The 18,647-nt window shown below is 33.0% G+C and overlaps 1 protein-coding gene across 26 annotated transcripts in view; it reads right to left on the reverse strand.

Moving 5' to 3' along the window:
- The window catches only part of C2CD5 (C2 calcium dependent domain containing 5), a 101,306-nt gene that overhangs the window by 10,009 nt on the left and 72,650 nt on the right, over positions 1–18,647 (reverse strand). For 19 of the 26 annotated variants that reach the window (XM_038577030.1, XM_038577034.1, XM_038577029.1 and 16 more), the window contains 8 exons: positions 14,728–14,868; positions 12,732–12,795; positions 11,851–11,912; positions 11,539–11,637; positions 10,972–11,061; positions 10,421–10,508; positions 9,366–9,452; positions 376–426 (listed from right to left, as the gene is read on the reverse strand). In XM_038577030.1, the coding sequence (XP_038432958.1) occupies positions 376–426; positions 9,366–9,452; positions 10,421–10,508; positions 10,972–11,061; positions 11,539–11,637; positions 11,851–11,912; positions 12,732–12,795; positions 14,728–14,868 (682 nt within the window). The remainder of the gene's footprint in view (positions 1–375; positions 427–9,365; positions 9,453–10,420; positions 10,509–10,971; positions 11,062–11,538; positions 11,638–11,850; positions 11,913–12,731; positions 12,796–14,727; positions 14,869–18,647) is intronic. The other 7 variants (XM_038577035.1, XM_038577031.1, XM_038577047.1 and 4 more) reach the window with 1 other exon arrangement.

Below are 18,647 nucleotides of genomic sequence, written 5' to 3' on the forward strand. Positions count from 1 at the left end.
GCCAAAGGGTCACTTTGGTCAATATTCTGTTTTCACATCTAATTTTGGCAACAAAGCTTCTGATGACATTGACTGGGAAGGCAGGTGGGAGTCTAACAAGTTATCCTTTTTAAAAAAAGTCTTTTACCACTACCGAGCTAAAAAATAATATTAAAGCGCTAAAATTTTATTTTTAGAAACAGGGAAACTATTAAAATGCTAAAAATGTTATTGGTTTAATTAATTAATATTTTTAAAGACACATTCTAACTACAATAAAGCCACATTTTGGTGTCTATTCCACTGTCCAGTGCATTTCTCCAATGTCTGTATGTTTATGCACCACACTAGAATTACACACCTCTGGTGACTATTTGCTTAATTAGACAAACTCACCTCTCTGTGCAGCTGGTATACCTGAGTTAGAACTTGCACTCTCCAGGTGTTCTAATAAGACAATATGAACAACATTAGCTTGAATGCTAAGTACAAGCCGGTATCTCTTCTTTGCTGTTTGTCAATACCTCTATTAGCCAGATGAATACAAGGAAATATTTAGGGCTTCATTATAAAAGCAAACCAAATAGAAGTATTTAGGTTTTTATGCAGTTTCTACCGATATATGAAAGCTAGCTCAGTTAATAAATATCATGCCAAGGAAGATTACTTGTTACTGTAACATAAAGAGTTTAGGAAACATTATAGACATAAGAACATATAGACATAGTAACAAATGTTAGTAGGATGAAAGCAGGGTGAGAAAACTGAGCAGAGAAAAGCATCAATGTATTAGGAAGAAAATCTGAAATGAAACATGGAGGGAAATGTTTGTTGGGGTGGGGGAGGGAAGAGCCAGTAATATTAAAAATTACAGACCAGGCAATGACCTATGTCTCACAGATAAACACAAACTGCTTACTAGCCATAACCTTTCCCCTCACCACCAAACCCCCTCATTCAAGGACTTCACTATCAACAGCTCCATCTGGTAGCATCAAGACATCACAGAACTAAAAAGTGATGTACCCCACAGAACAAAACTAGATCCCAAACTGGAAATCACTCCCTTTCCAGTAACCTCATAAAAGGAACATCCAGAATTTTCCTTGGTATTTTGTATTTTTATTATTGCTATTTAAGGTATTGTACAAATTTAAACAGTACCATAACAAAAACTTTCATAATCTATTTGTAAAGTTCTGACTCTACCTACACTACCATACTTGAATTTTGATTCAAAAATTTTTGTAACTGAAAAAATAGTGTTGCCATGTTAGAAATAACACCTAAAAAACACTGAGGATGATTTCGGTCATCCAGTTTTCTTAGAAATTTATAAATTAAGTAAAAACATATTTTTATCTGTTTAATGTGTTAATCTTTAGGTAATATTCTTAAATTAATAAACATTACACCTTTTTAAGATAAGATTTATACAGGTTTCTGCTAACTAGGTGCAACTGGATGCAATGTTCCATACTCTCTCCTCTTCCCATTTTTATAATGCAACTGACCACTAGGTAATACTGGAAAGTGTATAGTGACTGGCATTCCTCTTATAATACCACAACGCAGGGTTCACAAAATGACTGTAAGGATACCATGCTGTGGCTGTGCCCTGACTGCCCTCAGACTGTAGGTCTAGGCAAGAAAAAGTCCTCCCTGATTCAGGATCTTGAGGAGCTTTAGAAGCCCAGAAGGAGACAGAACCTACAGGAAGGTGACCAGAACAGAACTCACATTCAGAAGCTTACCACATGTCTAAGGACAGCTAGTCCAGCACTGAAAAAGGCCGTAGTGCAGAAGCTGGGACAACAAATGCCTACCCTAAGCTTACAGATGCCAGGGAAGTCCCAGGGCTCTATGTCTTATGCAGTACAGACTTGGCGAGTGTAGACTTACAGAAAATATAGTTGGCATTAGGAATTCTGTGCAAGTTTTTAAAAGGGGAACGGGGGGAAAAGGCTTAAAAAAAGTGAAAATTACTAAAATGAAATTTACCTTCTATATCTCAGTATTATGTGGGTAATATGAAACTTCCTAGTAGCAACTGTATATAATCTAATGACAAATGTTCATAAAAAGAGCTTAAACATGTAAAAAGTATCTGTTCTAATCTCTAAATAGCAAGTGAAAAAAAAATAAAGGTATATAATGATTTGTAAAATATGTTTTTTTAAAAAAGAAAAAACAATATCTTTGCAAAGACTGACAATAAAGCTGGTTGAGGGTAGCTGCCTCTTAGAAAGTAAAATGAATGGAGAAGGGAGCTTGATTTTGGACTATATAATTTTTTTAAGATTTGAATTCTTCACCATGTACATTTATTACTCCCCTCCTCCCAAAAAAATTTTTTTACAAAGGGTGGAGGGGGAGAAAAGCTAGGGAAAATGTCTTTTTCCTGCCTCCACATATGAATGTATTTGAATTAAAATCTGAAAAAAAAAAAAGTTTAAATTGCAGCTATTCTTTTTTTTTTTTTTTTAAGATTTTATTTATTTATTTACAAGAGACACAGTGAGAGAGGCAGAGACACAGGCAGAGGGAGAAGCAGCCCCTCCACGGGGAGCCCAATGTGGGACTGGATCCTGGATCCCGGGATCACATCTTGAGCCGAAGGCAGATGCTCAACCACTGAAGCACCCAGGTGTCCCAAATTGCAGCTATTTTTAAGGGATAGGTTAAAGATGATGATTTTTTATCTCACTTAAAAAGAGCAGGTTCATCCAACATGTTTGCTACGATCTTAATATTTCTCTCAGAGAAAAGGCCCAAGATGAGATGGTCCTGGGAACAGATGAACACCGACACCTCAAACGTTTGAATACCTCAGATATTTAATGACCTCAGATTCTCAGTCACTCTGCCATTCCAATTACAGTTTGGCTTCCAAGGTAATATGCTTTTCAAAAGGGAAGGGACTGCAAGTATTAGCTGCCTGGGTCATTGGTAAACTAGCAATTATGGTGAAAAAAGAAACCCATATGCAATCTCTAAGTCAAAACTTAAAAAAAAAAGGAACATATTTCATATTCAGGATTAGAAGTCTTATTAAAATCTTTTGGGCTTTGTTAAGGAGTTAATGTTCATTGTCAGCCGTTTGTATATCTATGTTGAAGAGTTTGAGACAAACACTTATGTTAGGTTCCCCCATTCTACATGCAGAAAGTCTCAATCAAGCCACACAGCAACCTACTTCTTTTACAATTTCCTTTCCCACTGGATACAAGAAAATGATTATTTTTCCTTCATTAAGAAGTTACCAATAAGTGATAACCCTGTTATCCACAAAAGAACAACCATAGAAAGTCAGCAAGGCAAACAAAACAGAAGGTTCTATTATATTCCCTTAGTACATTCTAACAATATTTAACAAGCCCTGTTGGTGTGGGAAGGGGGGACTAACCTAGGTTAAATGCAGTTGAGAGGAAATGAGTGTATTGATGACCAAAAAACAAACAAACAAACAAACAAACAAAAAAACAATGTGGTAAGGATTCTTCCTCCCTCAATTATATATGCTCCAATGCCTCTGATGTTTGAGACTACTCCATTCTCCTAAATAACTTGTCATAACCATTCAGCTGTCTATGATAAAGCTCTATACAGATTACTTTATTTCATCATAATTTACAGATCTCCTTTGCTCTGAATAATTAAAAAAATATGAGATAATCTTACCTGGTTATTTTAGAGAAGTACTAAAACTAAAAAAAAAAAGTTCCTGAAACCTCTCAAGATTCTCTGGCAGATTAAAATATATGCAATCTGGAGTGCCAGGCTGGCTCAGTTGGTATAGCATGCAACTCTTAATCTTGGGGTTGTGAGTTTAAACCCCACGATGTGCAAACCTGCTTAAAAGAAACTATATGCAATCTGAAGTCTTTAAAAATGTACGATTTAGTTATTTAAACATTCTCAGATTTTTTTTTATTTTAAACTTTTTTAAATGATTTGTTTTATTTGGGGGGGGGCATGCACAGGTGCAGCGCAGGGGTGGTGGAAGGGGACAGGCAGGGAAAGAATTACAAGCAGATTCCCCACTGAGCACAGAGCCCAACGTGGGGCTTGATCCCACTACCCTGAGATCATGACCTGAGCCCAAACCAAGAGTTAGACACTTAACCCACTGAGCCACCCAGGCACCCCTAAACATTGTTTTTAGTTATTATGATAAAAATTTGGTTTTATGTCTCTTTAGGCATTTCCATCAATATATAATGCACTGATTAGCTATGTCCTAGAACTATAAAATCTTGCTTAATGATGGAGTTAAATTATGTGTATAAGCATTCTGTATAAACCCTGTCCATAATGGTATTCAAATATTGGTGGACTGATAATGAAATTGCCATATTACAGCTAAGAATCATTAAAGCACAGAGAAAAATATAAATAGCTTCAATTTGGATGGTCCACTAAGGGAAAAAACTCAACTTCCCTCACAATTCATACATTAGATGACAAAGACAATGTGCTTCTCTATTTGGGTCATTAAAGCTTCCAACTAAAGGTGTACAATAGCCTAAACCACTTGTTTTCTTCAATCCCCATCTTGTTTTCCTGCCTGTTTCTAGGCATCCACTTCTCTCTCTCCCATCCTTTAGGTCTTCTCTTCCAAATAAGGCCATTTTTGCCAGTAACCCAATTCAGTTTTCTTTGCTGCTTACTCCCTCTTCCTCAGACTCTGGATTTCACTGAACTCAAGTTGCCTTGAAGAGGCAAAGATTCCTTATCCCTACTTCTCCATTAATTCTTTCCTTCCTTCTCTCCCATGTCTGGGATGAGTTCCTCATACATTTTCCCCTCCTTAATTTCTATTTCCCTTCAATATCCTTCCCCTCAGTGTCTCTCTCCTTTCAGGACCTCCTACTAATTGTTGGGGCCATTGATAACATGGAATTTTTATTTTGCCATTTGGTCATAGTGACAAAATACATTTTAAAGGGAGAGAAAAAACAGACATGCGATGAATTGTTAATATATAAAGATGCTTTTAGTTAGTGCAAAGAATTATATAATAGTTTTAAGAATTTAGAACCATTCATTGGCAAGATAAAACAAAAGCTAACTTTTGTAGTTTTTATAGATTTATATTTCTAATCACTCATTTAAAATAATGGAAGGCAAGTCACTAAATTTAAAAAAAAAAATCAAACTATCTTTTTAGAATCAAATTTGGCTTAACAAAAAAATAACCCTTACAGCCTCAATAAAAAATAAAGATAAAAAAAGTTCAAATGTGAATACCTAATTATGGAGTACAATGTATTGAGGGTTTTATTTTTATACTGAAATCCAGAATTTGATCTATACTTGTCACATTAATCAGCAGCTGCTTAGTGGAAAGCCTACTCCTGCCAGTTTATAGTTTATGACATTGAATATGAAGCTACCACCCCAGCATAAAGCAAAATGAAAGCAGGAACAAGGTAGGTATAAAAGACCTTTCTTCATATGGTTTTATCCAACAGTATATAAAATCTAAATTAAACCTTTTTAAAGGCTTAAACTCTCAGAATTTTAATGAAAACTATTATCCTATTATAGATTAAACTTATAAAGTACTTGAGATATATTTCTAGTGGCATATAATTCACACACATTTGTCTAAGATCATAAGACCCACAGTATGGTACCTGAGATTTAGGTCTTTAGACATATATCAAAAATAATATGCTAACCTTCTATAAAAAAGCTACATGCATAAAATTTTTGAGATTAACTATAGTCTATAAAACCTATTTTTTAGCTTTTCACCCAGATTATTATCACTCAGATTCTCCATTTTTACTGTATTTGTTCTATCATTTTATAACATTTTTAAAGTTTCTTAAAACCATTTCAGAGTAAAGTAGTATTCAGAAAACTATACATATTGATGGGAAAAAACACGAGAGTGGTATAAAAATTTTGTTATACCATCCTTTTTCTCATCTTACAGCCCCATATAAGTATTTTTACATTGATGCCACATCATCTGTGTTCCTCATAGTATTCATCAAAAAATTTTTATGATGTTCACATGATAATTTCCTGGAAGAAATCACTCAGGCTCAGCACCTTTTAATATTTCAAATCAGAAAAATCAAGATACCTAGAACAAGGTAACGAAACCAGCCATAAATTTGAGACATACATCAAACTATTTTGTTACCTTGAGAAACAAAACCAAATATAACAAAAGATGAAAGGAAAAAATTGAACATGGATGGACAATTCAGGCCCAGGCTTACTCTACACAGTGAATTAGGATACATGTAATTGAAGCATCTTTTCTTCATGTAATATTCACTCATTTTCAGTAACTTAAAAAGATAAGGAAAGGTTTATCTACAAGTTAAAAGATGGAAGTATTAATAAATATACTGTGCATAGCTCTTGAAACTACTCTGCCAACATAAAAGAAATAAAAAATTTTTAATCACCGTGTTTATAGTAAGAACATGAAAAAAAATTAGGATACAAAGTTTTCAGAATTAAAAAAAAAAAAGGATAAAGCTCCATCAGCTTAGTTAACTGACCTAACAAAACTATAAAAACTATATATTTATTTGCTTATCAGTATTAGTAGTTGGCTTTTAAGCCCTTTATGGTTGCATATAAGTAGAAAATTTTTTTGAGCATTTATTCCTAGTACTCTTACCTTCCTCTCTTGCCTGTTACATCTAAATCACTAAGCTTAACTTTTATCATATATTTCTATTCTCTATTTAAAACCTTCTTTCATGTTAAAATGCTCAATCACTAAATTCACGTATTACACTCTATTACATCCTTCAGACCTTTGTCAAAACCCATCCTATCCTCAAATCTTCCAAAATAATTTGTGGTAACTTTTTCAAGTATATTTAGTATAGCCCATGTCCTCCTGAAAAGATTTGAGAAAGCAAAGACAATAAATAAGCATCCAACATAAGCTACAATTTACACAACTATTTATAGAAAAGGTACAGGTAAATCTTTTAGTGTTTACTGATTATTTTAAAACATAATGTTCAAGGAAAAGCATATAGGTTTTGTAGTTAAGTACTTCATATATAAAGTTTTCTATATATTAGTATTGGATGTAATGCTCTTGAACATTAGGAAGATGATCATGATGGCAGCATGATATGATTCAGTGGTTTTCAAACTTGTTGAAAATCTCTCTTACAACAAAAATCACATATAGAAAATCAGTAAGTAAAAGCCTACTGAATCAAAGCTGCTCCAACTCAGCAGTAGGGGTTCCAGAGACCTATCCTCTCACTCTCCCTACCCTCTTTTCCCTCCCTACCTTGTAGAAGGCCTGAGGCATCTCTGAACAAACTCCATGTTTTGGAGAAGCAGAGTTTAAAAATTACTGGTTTAACAGATGTGAAGATATTTGGAAATTTTTAATTTAACTTAAACATTAGCTTTTGATTTTGATTCACTGGCTTTTGACTTGTTTTTAATAACAGAAACACATTAATTATTGAAGAACCATAAATTATAGAAACCCAAGGAATCAGAGAACTTTAAAGGATAGAGAGAATCTTAATCTTTTCACATTTTACAGATGAGGGACTGAGGTTTATTGGTTTATTAGAGGATAACTGGCCTAAGTTCTCACATTATCAGCAGCAAAACTGGGATGAGAATTGAGGTCTGCTAACTTTATTACTCCACCTTCTGGTCCCTCTTCACACTATAAAATAAACTGCAATATTTTAAGTACTGTTCAGATATGACTTACTCTACTCAAATTCTTCTTTTGTTGTTCTTCAGTTCAGAGTATCATTTGTACAAAATAGACTAATGACCTCAACAAGCACTAATTTTAATTACCTTTGAAAACATTTTGAAAGCTACTGCAGAAACTGCAAGGTATAGATATAGATATGACAAATTTACAGAATTTAAATCCAATCTTCTGCAGAAATCACTAATGATTAACAAGGTAAAACTGAGCTAACAGAGACCCTATCTCCATAAATATATATACTCATAGATTAGCAACTAATCAAATCTTTTTAGTGTTTAGATTTTTGGTTTGGGTTCCTCCTCCACACCCCACCCGTCCCACTGCAGGGTAAGGATAAATGAAATGACACCTTAAAGTAATTTGGAACTAACCCTGTGTTAAATACAAGTTTCTGTATTAAAGTAGGTGTTTTTAAAAAAAATTGTCTGAAAAAAATAAAAAAATAAAGAAATTCTGTCTGGTCAGTTCAAGGACAATTCTTCACAGTTCTTTTTGTTCTAGAAGCTATATTTAATTTATAAAGCTGAACTCAGATTATCTTTGGATTTGATGTTTCATCTCTATTCTTTCAACATAGGAGTTGAACTATGCTAAAATTCCCTATGGAGTTCTAAATTAGAAAATTTAATTTAGATTAAAAAAACAAAGAGAATCATAATCACCATGTTATGAAGTTCAGAATCTGAAAGTAGCTTATCTTTTCATCTTTAAACGATGAGACAAGATCTATTTATCTACATAGATAAACAAGCCTTGCCCTGATTTAGTAAAGACTCTGTTCACATACATGCAATGTGAATATAAAACTATTCTATACTAATTTGGTATCAGATAAACTGATAAGTACAAATCACAAAAAAATGTCCCTGTGTTATTAAACTGTAATAATTAGAAAAGCCAATTTGATTTGAAATTACAAATAACATTTCTCAGAATAAAAAATTTACAAAAAAACACAAGCTGCATGTATTCTATATATAATGCTACGAAATAAGATACAGTTAATTCTGAAAAATCTTTTAATAAAAATTGCCCTGAAATCAGAAGAGAAATAGAAAATACTACCCCTCATTTTTCTCCAAAGACTGTATAGATCTAAGTAGACTTATTGCCATTAAGAGACTATCATTTTGCATTTGAAAATATGCCAGTATCTTTAAGCACATAATAATGTTCCTCCATAGTAACCAAGACACTCAAAAGAGAGCTCATCCCTTTCTCACTTGTAGTACCCCACCCAAATTCCTCCACATTTCTTCTGAAGAAAATCAGTATTTTGTCATCTATGAAAATCTAAAAATTTTTGTAAAGATTCGATTGTGGCTGGATAAAACCTTACCAGATATCATATAAATGTCAATATATCACATGTGAATAGTCACTCTGGGAAATTCAGATCTCTGAAAATAAAACTTTACTACATTTGAAGTATAAGAATGGAACATCACATGAAACATTACCTTAATAATTTATGATGAGATTACTTGAGAAATTAAAATAAGAGGAATATTACTCTCTCCCCTTTATGAACATGAAGAAACAAACAATGAGGGAATGAAGAATAAACCTTCATCTCAAGATTAAGACTGCCTATAATGAAGAAGTAAAAGGAACTAGGAAATAGGATTTGTGTTTGCATTTCCCTCACTTAACCAACCTTTAGCTGGTGGAAAAGGATGAGAAGGAAGTGAATCTGAACAGAGCTCCAGTGGAAACTGCAGAAGTTCTTCATTATCTGTAGAGGCTTGAGAGGCAAGAAAAATACTAGTTATTTAGTAATGATCTAGTATCAATTTTTTAAAAGTAAGAATCTGGGTTGAAATATATCTATTTCCCCCACTCCAATGTTTCTGGTTATTTTCTTCCTGGCTTCTCCCATGGAGACACTCCACCCGCACAATGTTGAGACATGCTATCTTCCCTGATAGGATTGTTTTTTAAGATTTAGAAAAAAATACTAAGTGTAAATCTCTTAGCACAATGCCTTGCAAATAATAACTAAATAATAATAATAATAATAACTCAATAACTATTATTCTATTCTTTCTACCATACTAGTTCAATGATACTTAAATCAGTTATTTTCTATCTTCTTTGATAAATATCTGAACACAATCATTTAATATATCTCTATTTGACATTAATTCAATGTTTTACATGTAGAATGTAATCACTATAAAAATTTAGACTAATCATGAATATTTTATTTAGCTGGTAAGTCCTTAAATTTTAGAAAGCATACTATCTCCCTTCTCCTTTTTTTCACAACACATAAGCGGTTTTTAATAATTTGAGTTTCTTTGGAATATATTAAGAATGTTACTTCCTAGATTTTACTGGAAAAAGCACAACTCTGAGGACCTTTCCTAAGAAAAATACATGATGCTTACTACATCAATTATGTTCTCAGATGTCTTGAGGACCTCTCCAGAGACCTCAGAAAAAAAAAAAAACCTCTAAATTACTGCAGAATATGCTATAACCTAAGTCTAAAAAATAACAGCATTCTCTATGTAAACAAACACCAAACGCCTATTTGTGAAGAATACCAAGTCAAACATTCTTATTCACAAAGTTATCTTGATAAAAGATAAACAGAAAAAGTGACAGTATTGCTTCTTCAAGAAACAAGTGACTTATTTAATCAACTTTTTTCACTGAACTATAAATGTAGACAAACATGAACTATGCTCCCATCCATCACAGGTTTACCTCTTTGCAATGACTTTTCAACATGTGTTTTTGTGGTCTGCAAAGCCTGATTTTTGTCAAAAGTTATTGCAACTGCTGTGACTGTGACCTAGAATTACAGAAACAATATTAGCAAAACAATCGTCACCAAAATAAGTTTCTCACAAATCTTCTTCAGTACAATGGAACAATTTATACTAACTGGCTAATTCACTTTTGCTGGTTAAGATTCTCAACCAGAATTACAGATAACCTCAAATATTTAGACTGCATTTGAGTCTGACATATATACTAAACCCAGATATTCCAGAAAGAGCTCAAGTACCTTCTCTAAAATATGGGGACTGGAGAAATCCCATGTAAGTACGCATCCTATTGTATATGTGCTAGAAATATAATTCTACTTTCGGATAATTAGAGTTTAGAAAAATAAAATATACATGATCTGATTTATTCTAATATATTTGTTTAAAAATATTTGGAAGTAAAATGCTTTATTCAATTATGGCAGATTTATAATATTAAGACAAATCAGAAAAGCTAGAAATCTTAATAAGTTGAATCTTAATTACCTGTATTAATTCATCTTCAGGCAGAGATACTGTAAAATTTACATGGCAAAGGCAGCAGGGGATCATAGACCGCAGTTTAAAATACAGGCTCTACATAACAGAAAATATGAGTAATATCACTTCTTTGAATTTAAAAATTTTTTAAAAACGGATTTTTCACTGCACATTATATCAGGGCAAAAGGAAAGTTTAAGACAAAGCTGGTCCACTTCTATTTTGTATATTCTTACATTTTAAATATTTAAGCAGATAATAAGATTTAATCAGCTTTATCGATGTCATAAAATATAAGAAAAATGGTTTTTCTAAATTTACAAATATACAATAGATTTCTATGAAGCTTAAAATTATAAAATAACTTAAAATATATTTTTTTTTATAGTGTGGCATATCAAGATGGCAACTTTAGCATTTTACCAGTTGAGAGAGTTAAGATTTACATAATATATAAGTAAAAATCATTCAGCTCACACTTGTGTAAGATATTCCAGACAATATACTTTTCTTTTTTAATTTCATAATTCTTAGGTGTTTTAACTAAAATATAGTTAGTCAAAAGGTTCCTACCTTGAGCAAATTTTCACAGAGATCATTAAAGTTCTTATTAAGGGCTTGATTAGTCAGGTTAAGGCTGCTTAATCGGATTACTCTTACTGATGTGAACATCTAAATACGGGAGATATAATTGCATGTCATTTTATTATTTTTAACTAAATAGTATAACAGTTGATAAAACTGCCAAATAATTAATAATAATAAATAATGTGATATGAAAAAGGCTAACATTTTAGTTGCAATAAGGAGGTCAAAGAGAAAACATATTAAGGAACTTGCTAAAATCACATACATTGTATTTATTGAAAATTATGAAAGGTTTACCTGTATTTCAGATGTCCAGTTATTTATACCAGGCATAATTTCTGTATTACAACTATAAAAGCCTGTCAAAATAAATCATAGTTAAACTATATAATATTTCATCTACTTTTATGTTGAAAAATAACATTTTTCACTTATTACATGGAATTCTAACTATAAAATCCATTTATTCTTTTTTCTAAAACATTATTACCTTCAGTAAACTTTAGAATATCTTAATAAATTATCAGTTTGGTTTCTTTTCCTTTTTTTTTTTTTTTTAATGTATGAACATAAAAGGATTAAAAATCAATTAAGCTAAGAGAACCTGGGTGGCTCAAGTTAGTTAACCGTCCTCAAGTCAGTTAAGCCTCTTGATTTCAGCTCTGGTCATGATCTCAGGGTCCTGGGATCAAGCCCCATGGGCTCTTTGCTCAGCAGGGGGTCTGCTAGAGATTCCCTCCCTCTCTCCTTTCTCCTTGCCCCTCCCCTGCTCACACAAGTGATCACTCTTTCTCTCTCTCAAATAAAAAAATAATCTTAAAAAAAAAATCTAGTTCCCCTTTTTAAAAAAAAATATTAGTTTTTAGTAATCTCTCCACCCAACATGAGGCTGGAAATTATAATCCTGAGATCAAGAGTCACATGCTCTACTGACTGAGCCAGTTAGGAGCCCCCTCAGTTCACCTAAGTCCTAACATAAATATTTTTAAACAATGGTTCTAGCTTTGGGGCAGCAAAGTAAATAACAGGATGTGACGCTGATAAAGCCTTTAAAATAAAGTACTTTTCTTATTTTTTAATTTTTTTAAAATAAAGTACTTTAAAGTATTTTAAAATAAATTCAGAACTTATGAACTAAGATGTATAAAACTAGTCTCATCTCAATTTTTTCTGTTCACCTGAAGGAGGAGGAACATCAGTAAGTAGAGAATGTACGTCTTCCATAGCATCAGTGTCATCAATCTGAAAATAAAAAGATTAGAGCTATTACGTAAGTACTAAATATATAATAATTTCAAAATATTAAAAAAATCATTGTTTTTATTATTTACTAAATAAATAGAAACATAAGAGTCAAGAAAAAGTGGAGCCGTTATTCCCTAAATGAAAATTCAAAACTTGAAAAAAAAAATTCTAATCTCTGTAAATTTCTCCACAGTAATTATAAATACTTCTAAGTAAATATTTCACATTATAAGTATATTCAGGTAAAAAGAGAGCCTTTTCTCAAGCCTTTATGAGGACATCTTTCAAAAGGCTTATTACAAAGATACCATAAGCAATTATTATCTCTACCTGTATAAGTTAATAAAGAGAAATTTTAAGAAAAATGATCTTTTGACTTAAATACAAAAATGCTTTAAAACTGAATTACATAGGGATAAATTTAAAGGTACATCTAAAAAAAAATAAGTGCAACTCCTACTCTTCTTACACCACAATATTCCATTGCAAATAACTATGTCTAGTTATTTATTATCCAACTAGACATATACTGAGATTCATCAGTACATCGTGGGTCTGAAGGACTCACACTTCAACCTTTGAGACTTTAAGAACTATTTTTAACATTACTTTAGCTACAGTCATGGCCATACCTCAATCCACTATTCCCCAAAACATTCCACACCCAAATCCAACTACAATGTTCTGCCTGTCTGTTCCTTCTCTTACTGAATCTGCACTTTGTTCTCCGCTTTCCACACAGATCTGAAGCACTTTTGTTCTCTACTTAGTCAGGATCCAGGACCATAAAGATCAATTATGCTCTAGAATGCTGGAAAATTTGTTAGACAGATTCCTGGGCTCTACATTGAAATTTCATTCACTAAGTGTGAAGTAAGGGCCCCAGAATTTGCATTTCTCATAAGACTCCAGATACTGCTGCTGCTATAGGCAGTCACAGCACCCTTTGAGTAGCATTACTGCAAACAAGACCATGGAATTTTTTACCTCCTCAGTCCAACATATTCTTTTACCAACCTCCATTTTGTTTTTCATTCTCAGATTGTAGAAAAATAGGAGAAATAGGCACATACTCATACAGTTTGAGTTTTCTACAAATTAACATTCTCACCTGTTAATTAAGCCTTGTGCATCTCCCGTGGCTGACATCCTGATCACATTCATGGACACTGTTCTAGATTCTTCAAACTTCCAATCCCATCTCAATACAATTTTACCATCAGCTTCCTGCTTTACTAATATAAAGGCATCTGATTTTTTTTCTCTCAACTGGCACTTTACCAGAACATTTCCGAGTATCCTCATTTGTTTTCCTTTCCTTCAATACCAAAGGAAGATCATCTATCTCTATCAAAGCTAACTATTTACAGGGGAGGGCAGAGGGAGTAGATTTGTGAGGTAGGAGACTCCATATATCTTCTGCGCCACATGCATTCTCCAGGAAAGTTGTGAGTGTATTTTTATAATGAAAGTTCAACTATACCTTCTGAATTCAGTAAGAAAACACTATACTCAGCATTTGGAGTGCTATGATACCACATGTAAAAGGATATGATTATACTAACATGTTATAAGACATGAAACAAGTAGATATAAGTGAAAGAAAAGCATTTTAATTTCTTAAATTCCTTCAAGTTTACAAAAGCTCTAAGAATTTAGCATTATTTTTTTAGTTTAGCATTGTTTGAATTTTATTTCAACCCACACATTAATTTTTCCAGAGCCACTTGAATTATTGTATCTGGTATTGATCAAAAAATATTACTATGTTCTAATATTTTCATATTTGTTGTAATCACTATAATAAAATTTCTTTATATATTTATAACAGTTGTAATGATACAAAATCACATCACATCAATTTAGGATCTGACTGTAAAAATGTATATCTTCCAAAAACTTGAAGAAATTAGTCTAATGTAGTATTACCTCCAAAACAAAAGCATCTTTTTTCCCATGTGAAAGGTCCAACTCTGTAACTTCATCAGAGCTTTCTGACTGAGATCTTAAAAGTCTTGAGCGTTGTCTAGGTTCTGGAATGGGTGATCCTATAATCTCTTCTGATACCTCCTAAAAGAAATACAATTGCTTTATATCATATAAAACTGTCTTTTTCAGGGATCCCTGGGTGGCGCAGCGGTTTAGCACCTGCCTTTGTCCCAGGGCGCGATCCTGGAGACCCGGGATCGAATCCCAAGTCGGGCTCCCGGTGCATGGAGCCTGCTTCTCCCTCTGCCTATGTCTCTGCCTCTCTCTCTCTCTCTCTCTCTCTGTGTGACTATCATAAATAAATAAAAATTTTTTTAAAAAACTGTCTTTTTCAGTTTTGGGGTTATTTTGTAAACCGTAGGGTTTTTTTCCTTTTTACGGAAGTATAATGGACATATAACTTTGTATTAATTTCAGATATACAACATGATTCAATACTTGTATGCTTCAGTTCGGTTTTAAATATTTTTATTAATAGATAAATATCTGTAAAGAATAAAGTCTAAATATATTCACAGCCTATATTTAATTATAACTTTTATGACTAATTATCTTTTTGTAGAGTACGTGGATATTTCCTTCTATGAATAATAGCAGTCTTGATACACTAATTGATAAACACATAGAGATGTGTCACAGACACAGCAAGGCAATACTGACATCTAGTGTACAGAAAAGACACAACAAGTAGGGAATTGGCAGTCCTTCCAGCTCAGAAAGTATTTTCTACTCAGCCTTTAAAAGACCAAACAGCCCAAAAATAATTAAAAAAATGTAGTCCAGGGACACCTGGGTAGCTCAGCGGTTTGAATGTCTGCCTTCGGCTCAGGTCATTGATCCTGGGATCTGGGATTGAGTCCCACATTGGGCTCCCTGCATGGAGCCTGCTTCTCTCTCTCTGCCTGTGTCTCTGCCTCTCTCTGTGTGTCTCTCATGAATAATAAAACATTTTTTAAAAAATGTAGTCCAAAAAAAAAAAAAAAAATGTAGTCCCCAAGGGGCACATCGGTGGCTCAGTGGTTGAGTGTCTGTCTGTCAGCTCAGGTCGAGATCCTGGGGTCCTGGGATCGAGTCCTGCATTATGCTGCCTGCACGGAGTCTGCTTCTCCTTCCGCCTATGTCTCTGCCTCTCTGTCTCTCATAAATAAAAATAAAAAATAATAATAAAAAATAAAATAAAATAAATAAAATAAAATAAAAGTAGTCCCCAAAAAGGATTCTAACTTTCTATCTTTTCTTACCCAGTGGCAATTTTTCAAAGCTCCACATGATAAAATGAGGAATATGATAAACGTGTGCATGTACACATTAATACATATATTATGCAGATATTTGCTATGCAACTTACTAAGCTAAACAAACTTTGGTAGCTACAATGATGATCTTTTTGAGGATGTAACCCTATATGAGTTTGCAAGCTTTTACCTATTACATAGCCAAAGATCAATGCTAACTAGAGATTCTAAGTATCTGTTGGCTACAAGGACTATCAGGAGAATGTGACTATGTGAGCACAAATGCAAAAAGGCCTACACTATTGTTGGCATAACAGAGCTATGTTTTTAAATAACAAGGAACCTAAAATTTTTTCAAGAATGCAGTTTTAAATGTTCATTGCTAGCGTATACCTTACAGAAGACTACTATTTCATAATAGCTATCTATAAAGTAATTTCACATTCATTTCTCTTATTTGTACCCCAAATTACCTTGCCTTGTGTAATTTTAACAGGGTACCTATTATAATGACTACAAAATGAAAAAGAGCTACAGTTCAGAGGTAAAGTAGTTTGCCTGTCCTTGAAAACTAGTTAAGTGACAAACCTATCCAGATCAGTTTTTTTTACTCTGAGTGTAATATTCTTCCAACCAGATAACATCTTTCTTTTTTTTAATTTTTCAGTAGTTTAAAATTTGTTTATGCTTCTGTTCATTACATTATAGATCTAATAAAAGCCAGTATCTGTTTTTTTTTAAATACAATGTTTATTTTTAATTTTTATTTATTTATGATAGTCACACACAGAGAGAGAGAGAGAGAGGCAGAGACACAGGCAGAGGGAGGAGCAGGCTCCATGCACCGGGAGCCCGATGTGGGATTCGATCCCGGGTCTCCAGGATCGCGCCCTGGGCCAAAGACAGGTGCTAAACCGCTGCGCCACCCAGGGATCCCCTCTGTTTTTAATATATCTTAGATTCGTAACGAAGTTTTTACCACTAATACTGTTTATTATTCTAAAAGTTTTTTTTTCAAAGATTTTATTTATTTATTCATGAGAGACACAGAGATTGAGAGAGGCAGACACACAGGCAGAGAGAGAAGCAGGCTCCACGCAGGGAGCCCGATGTGGGACTTGATCCCGGGACTCCAGGATCATGCCCTGAGCCAAAGGCAGGCATTAAACTGCTGAGCCACCCAGGGATCCCCTATTCTAAAAGTTTTGCACCTTATTTTGATACCTTTGGTTGACTAAATGATCTCCACTTAAGTGGTACTACTGCTCTACATTAGAAAGATTTTTCAGTGTTGAGAAAAAAAAACAAGTACATTCACTTCAACTGGAGCTACCTTTCTTTCCTAAGAGAAGAAACACACTGATGTATATTTTCAGGGTAGGTATACATTGTTTTAGAAACAGAAAAGACAAAATTGTGATATGAGTAGTAGCTTACTACACTGAATCTGTCAAATTCTGAGATGTTATGCTGAAAGACTATAATGCACTCAGTATCTGAAATAAGGAGAGATATATTAGAAAATTCATAGATTGATAAATCTTTTTGTATCATATTCAACACATGAAACCCATATATGTTGAAATTTTAAAAATCATAACAGATTTATCCCCTCCTCTACAATCTACTACTGAAACAGGAAGCTCAATAAATATTTATTGAATAGATGAAGTAATTTAATTCACATTCTCTAAACATGTCTGACTTTAAAATGCTTATATTAAAGACAGACAGACATGCAAAAACTAAGTGCAATAATATGGAACAGCCCCATGACAGAAGCATATACAAATACAATAGTATACAGAGATACTTCCTATGAGAGGTCAGCATGGGAGCATATAGTTGATAAATACTGGTAAGTAAAAGAGTTCAGCTTATATCACAGGGCCCTAACATAAAGCTTTGCAAATCATTTTCCACAACAGACATAAATACTATTAGTAAATGTTCAAATATCAAAACATAATTATAAAAGAAAAATAATGTACTTCAAGCATCAGTAAAGGGCTGTGTGGAAAGCTTTAAAAAGGCTATTTAAGCATTAATATATTAACATACTAACTTTCTTAGTGAATTTCAAGAAGCTCTGTATCAGCACTGTTCAATAGAAATATAAAGCAAGCCTCATATATAATAAAATAAAAAAGAAATAGAATTTTAATAAAATTTTATTTAATTCACTATATCCAAAAGATTACATTTTCAAAATATAATCTATATAAAAAATACTCATGAGATAATTTACATTCTTTTTCATATTAAGTCTTCCAAATCCAGTGCGTATTTTATACTGATAGCACCTCTCAATTTGGACCAGACACATATCAAGTGCTGTACAGCCACATGTGACAGTGTCCACCACACTTAACAGTGTAGCTCTAGGTCATATCTTTAAAATTCCTCTCAACTTAACTTTGCTAGAAAGCTGTAAGTCTCAAACTAGAATGCAGATGCACTGTCCCAGACAAGCAACCAAAATTCTGACAGTGTGTATAAAGTCAAATAACAATAATAATGTTATTCAAACATGTTCCTTTTACATAAGTATTTCATTATCAAAGACTCATAAAAAACAAATAGATTCATTCTAACTCCGACACTTTCTTCTTTCATTTAAAACTG

This window comes from Canis lupus, chromosome 27 (assembly GCF_011100685.1).
Source record: "Canis lupus familiaris isolate Mischka breed German Shepherd chromosome 27, alternate assembly UU_Cfam_GSD_1.0, whole genome shotgun sequence".
Classification (NCBI taxonomy): domain Eukaryota; kingdom Metazoa; phylum Chordata; class Mammalia; order Carnivora; family Canidae; genus Canis; species Canis lupus.